The sequence below is a fragment of the Berghia stephanieae genome, chromosome 9 (genome assembly GCF_034508935.2).
Source record: "Berghia stephanieae isolate SIO BIC M18660-M18661 chromosome 9, UCSD_Bste_1.3, whole genome shotgun sequence".
NCBI classification, from domain to species: domain Eukaryota; kingdom Metazoa; phylum Mollusca; class Gastropoda; order Nudibranchia; family Aeolidiidae; genus Berghia; species Berghia stephanieae.
In genome coordinates this window covers 4,083,884-4,098,883 of record NC_088368.1, presented here as the reverse complement: position 1 = coordinate 4,098,883, position 15,000 = coordinate 4,083,884, and the positions used below count along the sequence as shown (strand labels likewise).

Sequence of the window (15,000 nt, the reverse complement as noted above, 5' to 3'; positions counted from 1 at the left end):
ATTATTATTATTATTATTATTATTATTATTATTATTATTATATTATTATTATTATATATTTATTATTATTATTATTATTATTATTATTATTAATTATTATTATTATTTTTATTATTATTATTATTATTATTATTATTATTATTATTATTATTATTATTATTATTATTATTATTATTATTATTATCATCATCATTATTATTATTATCATCATTATCTTCACATGTTCTATACATATGATGTGCCTACAGTCAAACACAATTTATAAAATATGTGCTAGTTTGTAAAAAGCGTAGATACCTGTATGGACTCACAAACCACACAATCATTAAACAAACAATTGACTGCAGATAATGTATTCATAAATTTTAGGCTAAAGAATTGATACAGAAGATGGCGTCACTCAGCAGCTCTCTGTCATTGGTGTCAAACCAAGGCTGCTTCAAACCGTCCGTTGATTCGTTATAAGTGTATATCCGTCACGTCAGGCTAAAACACCACGGAAACTGCTTGACTTCATCTTCTATCCTCCTCCTCCTCCTCCTCCTTCTTCTTCTTCTTCTTCTTCTTCTTCTTCTTCTTCTTCTTCTTCTTCTTCTTCTTCTTCTTCTTCTTCTTCTTCTTCTTCTTTTCTTCTCTTTCTTCTTCTTCTCTTCTTCTTCTTCTTCTTCTTCTTCTTCTTCTTCTTCTTCTTCTTCTTCTTCTTCCTCTTCTTCTTCTTCTTCAACCTGAATACGTTATCGATGACGAGTAGATGATCATGAAAGTTATAGATAGTATGCGCTTGGCTAAGAAGCTCATAACATTGCCATCCGGAAGTATAACGGACCAACACACAAAACTGTGTGTATCCATGAACGTTTATAGTCGGGTTAATACAGTTCAGTGAGCATTACTCATAAACGCGGATGGCAAAAAACAATAACAAAGACCCGAGTGACGCCATCTTCGAACTATCTATTAGTGCTATCACGTGACCTCCTCAGGTCAAGGCCGGGTGCCATCTGTCGGGGAGTAGATGGGGGACGTGGCCGGGGTGGGCAGTTGGTTGACGTGTTGTTGCAAACCGTGGATGAACATCCGGGGCAAGAGAGGTCTGTGCGCATGCCCAATGGAGCTGTCTGGGTTCCTCATGTACAGAGCGTCAATGTTGGACAGGATGCTGGCAGCCTGTAGGGTAGGAAATGAATGGGAAATATATTATTGTGATGCTGAGTTTGAAGGTGTGGACTGTAAAAAGTAATGGACAAAAAAGGAATATAACAACAACGACAAAGAATAAAATAATGATGATAATAATAATAATAATAATGATAATAATGATAATAATAATAATAATGATGATAATAATAATAATAATAATGATAATAATAATAATAATATGATAATAATAATAATAATAATAATAATAATAATATGAAAATAATAATAATAATAATAATAAGAATAAAATAATAAAATGATAATAATAAATAATAATAATAAATATAATAATAATAAAATAATAATAATAAAAATAATATAAAATATAAAAAATAAAATAATAATATAAAATGATAATAATTAAAAATATAATAAAATAATAATAAAATTAAAAATATAAATATTAATATAATAATAATAAAATAATATATAATAATAATAATATAATAATATAATTAATAATATATATAATAAATAATATATAATATATAATATAATAATAGAATATAATATATATTAATATATAATATAATATATGATAATAAAATATAAAATAAAAATATTATAATAATATAATAATAAAATAATATATATAAGTAATATAATAATAATAAAATAATAATATAATAAAAATATAATAATATAATAATATAATAATAAAATATAATAATAATAATAATAATAATAATAATAATATATAAAATAATATAAATATAATATAGAATAATAATAAATAGATATAATATAATAATATAATAATAAATAATATTAATAATAATAATAATTAATAATAATAATAATAAATAAAATAATAAAATAATATATAATAATAATAATAATAAAATATATATAATATATATAAAATAATAATAATAATATTAATAATAAAAATATATAATAATTATAATAATAATAATAAATAATAATAATAATAATAATATAATAAAAAATAATAATTAATAATATATATATAATAATAAATAATATAATAATAATATATAATAATAATATAATATAATTAATAAAATAATATAATAATATAATAGTAATAATAATAAATATATAAAATAATAATAAAATAATAATAATAATATAATAATATAAAAAATAAATTATATAATAATAAAAATAATAAAATTAATAATAATAATAATATAATATTAAAATAATAATAATAAAAATAAATAAAATAATATTAAAATATATAATAATAAATAATAATAATAAATAAATAAAATAATAAATAATAAATAATAATAGTAAAATAAGATAATAATAATAATAAATAATAATAATAATAATAATAATAAAATAATAATAATAAAATATAATAATAATAAATAATAATTAATAATAAATAATATAATAAATAATAATAATATAATAATAATAAAATATAATATAAATTAAATAATATAATAATAAATAAATAATAATAATAATAATATAATTATAATATAAAAATAAAAATAAAAATAAAATATAAAAATAAATTTAATAAAATAATAAATAATAATAATAGAATATAAATATAATAAATAATATTATATAATTAATATAATATAATATAATAATATATAATAAAATAATTAAATAATAATAAATAATAAATAATATTAATAATAATAATAAATATAAAAGATATTAAATAATTAAAAATAAATAATAAAATAATTTATATAATAATAAATTATAAAATTATAAATAATAAAATATAAAAAAAAATTATAAAAATTAATAAAATAAAATATATAAAATAAATAATAAAATAAAATGATAAAAATAAAAATTAAAAAATAAAAAATATATAAAAATAAAATAATATATAATAAAATAATTAATAATATATATTAAAATATAATATATATATAAATAATAATAAAAATAATAAAATAAATAAATAAAAATAATTAATATAAAAATAAAATAAAAATAAAAAATAAAATAATATAATAAATAATAATAAAATAAAAAATATATAAAATAAATATAAATAATATAAAAATAATAATATAAAATTAAATATAAATATAATAATAAGATAATAATAAATATAAATTAAAAAATTTATATAAAAATAAATATAATATATAAATAAAAAAATAATTAATAATAATATAAATTAAAATATAAATAATATAAAAAAAATAAATTAAATAATAAATTAAATAATAATTAATAATAATAATAATTATAATAATAAAATAATAAAATATTAAATAAAATAAAAAAATAATAAATTAAATAAAATAAATAATAATAAATTAATAATTAAATAATATATAATATATATATAATAAAAATAATATAATATAATAATAAAATTAATTATAATATAAATAATATAAATATAATATAAATAATAATATTTATAATAAAAAAATATAAATAAAAAATATAATTAATAAAAATAAAAATAAATATATAAATTAAATAATATATAATATAATAATAATAATATAATAATAATAATAATAATAATAATAAATAATAATAATAATAATAATATAATAATAATAATAATAATAATAATAATAATAATAATAATAATAATAATAATAATAATAATAATAAATAATAATAATAATATAATAATAATAATAATAATAATAATAATAATAATAATAATGATGATATATAATGATATGATGATAATGATAGATGATAGATGATAGATATGAATGATAATAATAATAATAATAATAATAATAATAATAATAATAATAATAATAATAATAATAATAACAGTGAAGCGTTTTGAGCACGTTTCACGCAAAGGTAAAAATCAACCATGTTTTATGATAATATACAAGTTTTAGAAATTATAAACTGTCGTTACTAGTTATACAGTTAAACAAAACAATGTTTTTCAAGGATACCCATATCGAACAGAAACACTTAACATGTAGGAGGAGACATGACGCCTGTGGGGCGATTTAAATTTTTTTTTTTTTTTTTTTTTTTTTTTTTTTTTGACAAAGACAACGCTTTTAGCGACCAGATACTCATTTTACACCTGAATGAGGTGAGAAAAATTGAGTAAAGAGCATTTTCCAAGGACTACTTAACTATGCTCTATATAAAAGCTGAATATTATTTTCATCTCAGGTGTTACCTGTGGATGGTATGTAAACCAGTAGGGGTTTGTCTGTAACATTCTCTGGACGGCGGCATAATTGCCAGCCTCTGACAGGAGTTCCAGTCCTACGGCTGTTTGTCTTTTCCATTTGGTTCTGGGGAAAGATGGATGGGATGATGATGATGACGATGGTGGTGGTGATGATTATGATGATGATGATGATGATGATGATGATGATGAGGAGGAGGAGGAGGAGGATGATGGCATCTACGGAAGTGACGTAATAACTGTTGAAGCGTATTATGATCAACTTCTGCAATATCGTTTCGAGCATTCGCTCTGATCAGAAAGTGAACGTGAAAGTAAATTCTGAGAACGGTCTCGCAAACCCCATTCGTCTATAGTGTGTCAATCATCGTGTTTTGTTGGTAAAGGGAAAACCCGAAACGTATACATTATCTGTTTTCGTTTATCAAATCGGAGCATACATTCAATTTCACATTGGTATTTCTTTCTTGGAGCTGACGAGTATGATGATGATGATGATGATGATGATATTGTTGATGATGATGAAGATGATGATGATGATAGTGGTGGTGGTGGTGATGATGATGATAGTGGTGGTGGTGGTGGTGATGATGATCATGTTGTTGATGATAATGGTGATATATGATGATGATGATGATTATGATGATGATGATGATGATGATGATGATGATGATGAGGAGGAGGAGGAGGATGATGATGATGATGATGGTGGTGGTGGTGGTGGTGGTGGTGATAATGATGACGATAATATTGGTTATATTGATGATGATGATGATGATGATGATGATGATGATGATGATGATGATGATGATGATGACGTAAACGACGACAACAACAACAAGAATAACCCCCCTACCGTCTATTCTGGTACCAGGTTTTGACCTGAGTGTCCGTCAAGTTGAGCTTGGCCGCCAGCTCCATCCTGTCCTGGACACTGAGGTATTTCTGGCGTTCAAACATCTTCTCCAGACACGACAGCTGGTGGTCCGTGAACGCCGTGCGGGCCTTCCGGGGTTTCTTCGTCTTGATCAGGAGTGGGGACTCCGACGAGGACCGCTTCGGGCCTTTGGGGCCTTTGTCGTCAGAGAATTCTGGGATGGAAGAGAAAAAAAAGAGAATCGTATTATGACTTTTTTACTCTCTCCTTACCAGCCATTTTCAGGATTTTCCCCCAAAACTTTACACCCAACTAACACAAAAATAGATTTGTTATCACTCAGACACAATAGCAGTAAGTTCTTGAGATACATAAATTCTTTAGCAAAACATGCTCTACAACACACTGTTCATTTCCTTTAAATTTTATGATGTACAAAAGAAATTTGAATAAGAAAAATGTTGGTTGTATCGTAACGAATGTGACGATTTTCCTATGGGTGGGAAGGAGAGGGTTAAGGAAATATAAAGCTTGAAGTTTTACATAGAAAATTAATCTCGATAGTTCAGTTGGTAGAGCACTTACTTCACGCAAAGGTAAAAATCAACCATGTTTTATGATGATATGCAAGTTTTAGAAATTATAGATAGTTCGAAGATGACGTCACTCAGGTCTTTGTTATTGTTTTTTGCCATCCGCGTTTATGAGTAATTCTCACTGAAATGTATTAACCAGACTATAAACGTTCATGGATACACACAGTCTTGTGTGTTGGTCCGTTATACTTCCGGGTAGCAATGTTATGAGCTTCTTAGCCAAGCGCATACTATCTATAAAGCTTAAAGTTTTTTACATAGAAAATGATCTCGATAGCTCAGTTGGTAGAGCACTCGCTTCACGCAAAGGTAAAAATCAAACATGTTTTATAATATGATGATATGCAAGTTTTAGAAATCAAATGATAAACTGGCGTGAATAGTTATACAGTTAATAATAATAATAATAATAATAATAATAATAATAATAATAATAATAATAATAATAATAATAATAATAATGCTGAAAACTTATATAGCTCTATAACTCTGAGACACCTGACTCTAAGCGCTTAAAAGTTAAACAAAACAATGATTTTCAATGACATCCCTATCCAACAGAACACTTAAAATGTAGGAAGAGACATGACTGTCACAGTAAAGGTTGTTCACAATTATCTTATTAAATTTTATTTTATTAAGAACTGAATTCATCTCACTCCAGTTATATTTCGGTAGGCTTAGATAAACTTTACCTTCTAATATTAGATCGTCTTTCCTTTTATAGCCTTCCCTCGAATTAATTTCTAATTAGTGAATACTTTCGTTCTACATTCTGTCACGTAGCCATTTATTATAAAGCTGATAGGTCTAATATTCTAAACTCACTTTCTCTCCACAATCTATGCCGGACGGCCAGTCACTCTATTCCTATATTATATTGTAAGATTTTTATCTTTTGGGACTTTGTAGATATTATATCTACACCATTAAGACCCCGGAGCTTTTAACTTTGATTGTATAATCTTCAAGGATCAAACCCAAGCCCGCTGTACTACACTATAACCTCTTACCAATTGCCTGGAAGCGGAATTTTACGAGTCCAATCCTATTATCAGAGGAATAGATCATCCAAGCCCATCAACTGCCTGGAAACGTAAACTTACGAACCTGACATATTATCATAAGTTACGTAAAATATTCATATCTCTATTTGTAACTGCCACGATCACTGTTTATCTCTTTTAATTAAATTTCATCATTATTTTTATTTCATTGTAAACAAATCGTTAATTGTTTTTCATTTATAGTAACTAGTAAATTCTGGGGCCTCATTCTACATATATCTTTATGCATAGTCGAGTAGCTCTTTACTCACTTGAGACCATGACATTTTGGAGGGGACACATATAAAGAATTGAATTTATTTAGTTACTTATATCTATTTCATCTAACTTTAAAGTTTAAATTGTAAAACTCTTAATTGCCCCACTTGATCATATTTAATTGAACTCCCTATTTACAGGATTAATTTTTTTTTCTCTTTTCATTTCTTCATTTAAATGGAATAGCAATTTATCCATTCATTCTTTCATTCAAATTGAATAGCATTTTATTGATTCATTCCTTCATTCATTTATTCATTTATAAATTATTCATTCATTCATTCATTCATTCATCATTCATTCGTTTATTCACTCATTTATCCAATCATTCATACATTTATTCCTCCCTTCATTCTTTCATTCATACATTATCCATTCATTCATTCATCTATTCACTCAGTTTTTCATTCATTCATTCATTCCTTGTCCACTTTGTTATTATATCACTCATTTCATTTTGTTGTTTGCCTCATTCATGAATTGTTTTCAATATGTTTACATTCCATAACGATTCATTCACCTGTCATCCAATCACTCAGTGTTGTGAACACATTTTGTAACTATTGTAAATCTTACGATATTTTATTGTTTTGTATTTCAGACATCACTGTTAAACACTCTTCAATGCCTAATTACAATTGTTGAACAACCATTGAACAAGAGAGAGGTCCCAGCCACGAACTGAGTTGGTAGATATATCCTTCATTATTCTCTTTTACATGAGTTGGGCATCACATAGTAACTATAGACATCGTGATTTGTTTTGCATAGTGATTTGTTTTAAATGCATTTTTGGCATATTACTGTTACCGAAAACCACTTATATATTATGTTCTGAAAAGTGAGTCTTTAAAAACTAAATAATAATAAAAGGAGTCTACTAGCCGTCGTGTTATATTTAGTGATAAATAACTTGGGAATATTTTGGCATCCTATTATGGTTATTACACTCTAGTATATTAGCGTCATTGCGAATAATTGTACACAAACTAACGACGAGTCACACACATTGGTGATACATTTTTCGTAGTAACATAGTTTAGAGTACACGCGATTGACACATTGTTATTGACACAAGTCATAATAACTCCGCATTGTATTGACACATTGCTTTATAAGATATAACGATAAAAGGCATCAAATTCAACATACATAATAAGTTGAAATAAGAGAGAGAGATTTCTAAAAATAGAACAGTTCATTCCAGTAAGTGTAAATAAATAAAACAGTCAGTAACAGTATCCTGTCAATATAATATATATAAAACATCGTAACTAATTTATTGCAAACATGGAAGCATATAAAGATACTTAAGTCTCGCAAAGGACTTAGAAATACCCCAGGAAAGAATATTTTCATGGTGCGAAGAGAAAGTAAAAGAAGAAAAAGAACATGAAGAAAGAATTCGTAGAGAAGAAAATGAAGAAAGAATTCGTAAAGAAGAAAAAGAACACGAAGAAAAATTCGTAGAGAAGAAAATGAAGAAAGAATTCGTAGAGAAGAAATGAAGAAAGAATTCGTAGAGAAGAAAAAGAACACGAAGAAAGAATACGTAGAGAAGAACGAGAAGAAAGAGTCCAAGAAAGGGAACTAAAAAGACAAATAGCATTAGCAGAAGAAGAAACCAAAAGGACCCAAATGATGCTGGAAATTGAAAAAACAAAAACCGGTCATGAAAGAAAACATAATAATAGTGATGAATTTTTCGTGAAACTTCCACGCATGCCAACATACGATGAACGCTCAGACTGTTTAGAATCCTTCTTACACCGATTCGAAGTTCAGGCTAAAGGTTATCGTTGGCCAGAAAGCAAATGGGCCACAGCCTTGATTAACTGCTTATCTGGAGAACCGCTAAAAGTTTTCTATACCTTAACAACTGAAGATGCAGATGACTATGGAAAAATTAAAGACGCTCTACTAAAAAGATTTAGATTAACGGAAGATGGTTACCAGGAAAGGTTTCACACTGCAAAACCGGAAAGTGGAGAAGACTTTAATACATTCGTGAACCGAATTACTCAATTTCTAAATCGGTGGCTTGAGTTGGCAAACGTAAAACAAGACGACTTTGCAGGCCTTTACTATCTCACGCTGAAGAATCGAATCTATCAAGCTTGCAACCCAGATTTAGTCGCATTCTTTAAAGAGAGAAAGCCAGAAAACTTGGACAAATTAAAAATCTACGCAGAAAACTTTAACAGCGCACATCCATTGACACCCCTTAGCAGAACATTGAAGGAACCATACTACGCTGCCGCTGCTCAGAGTCCAGGTACACCTAAAGTTCAGTACTCAAATAGAACGAGCCGATCAATCACTCGGAACACGCAAGTGAAACAAGATGATCATAGTAACAAACCATGGAACAAACAGTTCAATAGAGACCATAGCCGACCCTATCAAAACAAAACAAGAAATAGCACTGACAATAATACTGAGTATAAGAAAACCAACAAACCTATAATTAAATGTCAATATTGTGGAATGAAAGGCCACACAGCAGACAAATGTTACAAAATCGTGGGATATCCGAAAGAAACTGCAAATGCATCACTCCAAACCAGTGTAAATAATCAGACACGAATAATGTCAGGAGAAAATATAAATGTGTATTGCGTGAAAGGTATGTCACTTTTAACACAAACTCACAAATCAGGATCGCTATTTTTTTGTGAAGGCAAAGCTAATGGAACTGATTGCAAAATATTGAGAGACACAGGATGCAGTACAGTAGGAATAAAAGCATCTTTGATCAATGACGAAGACAAAACTGGAAAAACGGTACAATGCATCACATTCAGTGGCACAGTCGAAACCTTTGAAACAGCTAACGTGTACATAGAAACCCCATACTATACAGGAATAGTGGAATGCTGTATACTTCCCAACCCTGTCGCTGATGTTATTGTTGGCAATATAAAAGGTCTTAAAGACAACCCAACAGATGTAAAAGAATGGTCATTAACCCAAGAAACAGCTTGTCTAGCAGAAACAAGAAAGATGACTAAGACAACAGAGAAGCCAATGACTATTTCTCTAGAACCACAACAATTTGACAGGAACAGGTTCATTGAAGAACAGAAAAAGGACCCGACTTTAACTTCATATTTCAATATCGCAAACAAAGGGACGAAATCAAAAGTTGAATACATCATTGAAAAAGATATTCTGTTCAGGTTACATAGGAAAAGAAACAAAATAGCTAAACAACTGGTCACGCCGAGTATTTACAGAAACAAAATCCTTGGAATAGCGCACGATTCAATAACTTCTGGACATCTTGGGAGCTCTTCCACATTGAAGAGAATATCCGAGAATTTCACATGGCCTGGAATTACTAAAGACGTCCGAGAATATGTGAAATCGTGTGACACATGCCAAAGAAGAGTCGCAAAAGGCAGAATACCGAGATTGCCATTAGAGACAACCCCAGTTATTGAAAAAGTTTTTCAAAAAGTTGCAATTGACATTATAGGCCCTTTAACAAAATCAGATAGAAACCATACACACATACTAACACTAGTCGATTACGCAACCAGGTGGCCAGAAGCGATAGCATTGAAATCAACTACATCGGATCACATAGCTGAAGCATTGATGACAATTTTTACTAGAATAGGCATACCAAATGAGATACTGTCGGACAATGGACCCCAATTTACATCACATATGATGCATGAAACCATGAAACTCATGGGAATCCAACACTCATTCACAACTCCCTACCACCCCCAAGCAAATGGTCTTTGTGAAAGATTTAATGGCACTCTAAAGAATATGTTAAGAAAAGTGTCAGCAGAAAAACCAGATGATTGGGACAGATACTTACCAGCAATCCTATTTGCATATAGAGAAATACCCCAAGAATCTACAGGCTACTCCCCATTTGAGTTGATGTATGGACGATCACCTCGCGGCCCGATCAATATAGTAGCCGACATTTGTAAAGGGAATGAGGAGGACAATAACGAAATTATGTTTGCTTACGAATATGTAAGAAACCTGAAAGACAGAATAGAGGACACGTGTAAGCTAGCACAGGAATCCGTCACAAAAAAAGCAGAGAAATACAAGGAATACTCTGATCGCAAAAGCAAATCAAGAAAATTTGAGATTGGTGACAAAGTACTAATACTCTTACCCGATGACTCGAGTAAACTTTTAGCTACATGGAAAGGACCATTCAAAATAACAGCAGTAAAATCTAATGTTAATTACGAGATTAAAATTACAACACAACAAAGACATTCCATGCAAATATGCTAAAAAAGTATTTTGATAGAGACACAGTGTCGCAACCTATGTTTACTAATATCGAAGCTTCAAATGCAGGATTAATCATACCGTTGGTCATGGGACACAGACACCCGAGACAGAAAAACAAACAAAAATCGCACAATTGCAACCACATAAGACAAAAAAAGAAGTACGCAAAGTACTTGGGCTCCTAAATTTTTACAGGAAATACATTTACAACTTCGCGCACATCGCGACACCGCTAACAAATCTGACAAAGAATGGGTCACCGAACAAAATTGTTTGGACAGAAGTGTGTCAGAATAGCTTTAAACAATTAAAGGCATTACTCTGTTCAGAACCAATTCTTAAATTGCCCGACATATCAAAAGAATTTGTTGTAAGAACTGACGCGTCTGATAAGGGCATCGCAGGTGTACTATTACAGGAGCATGAGGGAACTCTAATGCCTTGCTTATATGCAAGCAGAAAATTATTGGACAGAGAATCACGATACTCTGTAATAGAGCGTGAAGGACTGGCCATCGTCTTTGCTTTAAAGACATTCAGCAGATATCTACTGCTAAAAGAGTTTGTGGTCGAACGGACCATAAACCACTCACGTACATAAGAAATAACAAAATGAATAATAGTAGAGTACTAAGGTGGAGTCTATTTTTGCAAAATTACACTTTCAGTATCTCTCACATACCAGGCTGTGAAAATATTCACGCCGACCTACTTTCTCGATTAGTATAAACACTGAGAAGGGTATAACTTAACCTCCCATGCATACTGTTAGTTACCTCGCAAATTATGCCAAATCAGAACGCACAATTTCGATAATTTTATTTGTAAACATGATGACCCAACTTAATGTAACATTGAGTATTGTTTGGATATATATACCATACCCATTCATGATTTGGGAAATCTTCTCTTTATCTATTATTGTTATGAATTTTCACTCATTTATGATTAATAATTGAAATGTCAATATTCCATTTACATTTTCATTCATTTCATTCAGTAAATTACCTTCATATCATCGACTTAAATCATGCTTCATTGCCATCACTATTGTTTATCACAATGATTTGTAATCACATTGCCATCATGTTGTTCATCATATGATTTGTAATCACAATCTTTCATTGTTATTGTCACCCATTCATATACCTACGTTAATATAAACATTTCCATGTCTAGTTAATAAATAATTTAATTGTAGCACAAATCATAACAATGGATTAATGCTAGAGTATCATGATAGTAAATTTACTTCCGTTTGTAAAATCTATCTTTCCCATAATGGTTAAAGAGTATATTTTAAACGTGGGTGGGGGGTGTCACAGTAAAGATTGTTCACAATTATCTTATTAAATTTTATTTTATTAAGAACTGAATTCATCTCACTCCAGTTATATTTCGGTAGGCTTAGATAAACTTTACCTTCTAATATTAGATCGTCTTTCCTTTTATAGCCTTCCCTCGAATTAATTTCTAATTAGTGAATACTTTTCGTTCTACATTCTGTCACGTAGCCATTTATTATAAAAGCTGATAGGTCTAATATTCTAAAACTCACTTTCTCTCCACAATCTATGCCGGACGGCCAGTCACTCTATTCCTATATATATATTGTAAGATTTTTATCTTTTGGGACTTTGTAGATATTATATCTACACCATTAAGACGCCGGAGCTTTTAACTTTGATTGTATAATCTTCAAGGATCAAACCCAAGCCCGCTGTACTACACTATAACCTCTTACCAATTGCCTGGAAGCGGAATTTTACGAGTCCAATCCTATTATCAGAGGAATAGATCATCCAAGCCCATCAACTGCCTGGAAACGTAAACTTACGAACCTGACATATTATCATAAGTTACGTAAAATATTTATATCTCTATTTGTAACTGCCACGATCACTGTTTATCTCTTTTAATTAAATTTCATCATTATTTTTATTTCATTGTAAACAAATCGTTAATTGTTTTTCATTTATAGTAACTAGTAAATTCTGGGGCCTCATTCTACATATATCTTTATGCATAGTCGAGTAGCTCTTTACTCACTTGAGACCATGACCATGACGTCTGTGGGGCGATTTAACTTCTTTTTATTTTTGGACAAAGACAACGCTTTTAGCGACCAGGTACTCATTTTACACCTGAATGAAGTGAGAAAATATGAGCAAAGAGCATTTTTTAAGAACTCAACTATGCGCCGCTCAGAACGGGGCTCAAACCTTGGGACTTTCGATCCGAAGGCGAGTGTCATACCACAAGACCTATAGATAGTATGCCCTTGGCTAAGAAGCTCATAACATTGCCCTCCGGAAGTATAACGGACCAACACTCAAAACTGTGTGTATCCATGAACTTTTATAGTCAGGTTAATACAGTTCAGTGAGCATTACTCATAAACGCGGATGGCAAAAAACAATAACAAAGACCTGAGTGACGTCATCTTCGAACTATCTATAAGCGCGATAAACAACAACAAAACAACATATTCACGAATAAGCGGACCATTATAAAAATGCAATAAAAAAACTATAAACAAAAAAAAAAAAAGCGCCCAATAAGGGACTCGAACCCTTGACCCTCAGATTAAAAGTCTGATGCTCTACCAACTGAGCTAACCGGGCCCACGGATAAATGTTTCAAAACTCGGTCTTATCTTGGCGTGCGAATTAAATTTCGTACCGTTTACAGTAACTGTTGAACACAACACCTGTTGGTCCTCATTGCTTGGATGATAGCTGTGATCAATAGTCGATAGGGGACAGGTGTGTTGATGCGTGTTGAGTGTTGCAGTCAAGGGTGTAGTGTGTAGATTTTTGCGTGTTGATTTTTACAACTAAAATGTGTGACAACTTCGGTTTCTTGAGCAAGATGACTCAGATTGGTTGATAATAATATGTAATATTGCTGCTATGTGTTTGATAAAATATTCACATTCACCAGCCTAACAACACAGAAAACTATGTATAACCTTAAATATTTATTGTCTGATTGATATAATAATAGAGTGAGAACTAATCACCAAATTGGCTGTCTAACAACAATAGCAAAGAACTGAGTGATGTCAAATTCGTTCTATCTATAGAAAGAACGAAGATGACGTCATTCAGCACTTTCTATTGTTTTTAGCCATCCCTTTTTATGAGTAGTTCTCATGAAAGTGTTGAATCAGACTATAGATAGTATGCGCTTTGCTAAGAAGCTCATAACATTGCCATCCGGAAGTATAACCGACCAACACACAAAATTGTGTGTATCCAAGATCGTTTATAGTCAGGTTAATGCAGGTCAGTGAGCATTACTCATAAACGCGGATGGCAAAAAACAATAACAAAGACCTGAGTGACGTCATCTTCAAACTATCTATATACTGCTACTCAATGGTTGTGCTTCCAAATGATCAAATATGTAACCTATTTATTGCTAGTCATCCGGAGGACTGGTCACACACTTCCAATGAGTTTTTAACCGGAAGAGACGAGGGTTTGATGTCACCACTTCTGCTTCTCATTGCTGTTGTTTAAAAACTAAGTTATAGTAAATGCTTTTTTTCCTCTTGAAGAACTACAAATTATACCGTATTAACTGTTAAGCCAGGCGGGGTCG

At 29.6% G+C, this 15,000-nt stretch overlaps 1 protein-coding gene and 1 non-coding gene across 7 annotated transcripts in view; both read right to left on the bottom strand.

Moving 5' to 3' along the window:
* Positions 1-668: 668 nt before the first annotated feature.
* The window catches only part of LOC144979524 (uncharacterized), a 60,396-nt gene continuing 46,064 nt past the window's right edge, over positions 669-15,000 (bottom strand). For all 6 annotated transcript variants that reach the window (XM_078926224.1, XM_078926222.1, XM_078926221.1 and 3 more), the window contains exons 4-6: positions 5,184-5,418; positions 4,316-4,433; positions 669-1,167 (exon numbers count right to left, since the gene is read on the bottom strand). In XM_078926224.1, the coding sequence (XP_078782350.1) occupies positions 985-1,167; positions 4,316-4,433; positions 5,184-5,418 (536 nt within the window). In that variant the 3' untranslated portion in view covers positions 669-984. The remainder of the gene's footprint in view (positions 1,168-4,315; positions 4,434-5,183; positions 5,419-15,000) is intronic.
* Trnak-uuu (transfer RNA lysine (anticodon UUU)) lies at positions 13,946-14,018 on the bottom strand. Its single transcript has one exon. It is a non-coding gene; the product is annotated as a tRNA-Lys (tRNA).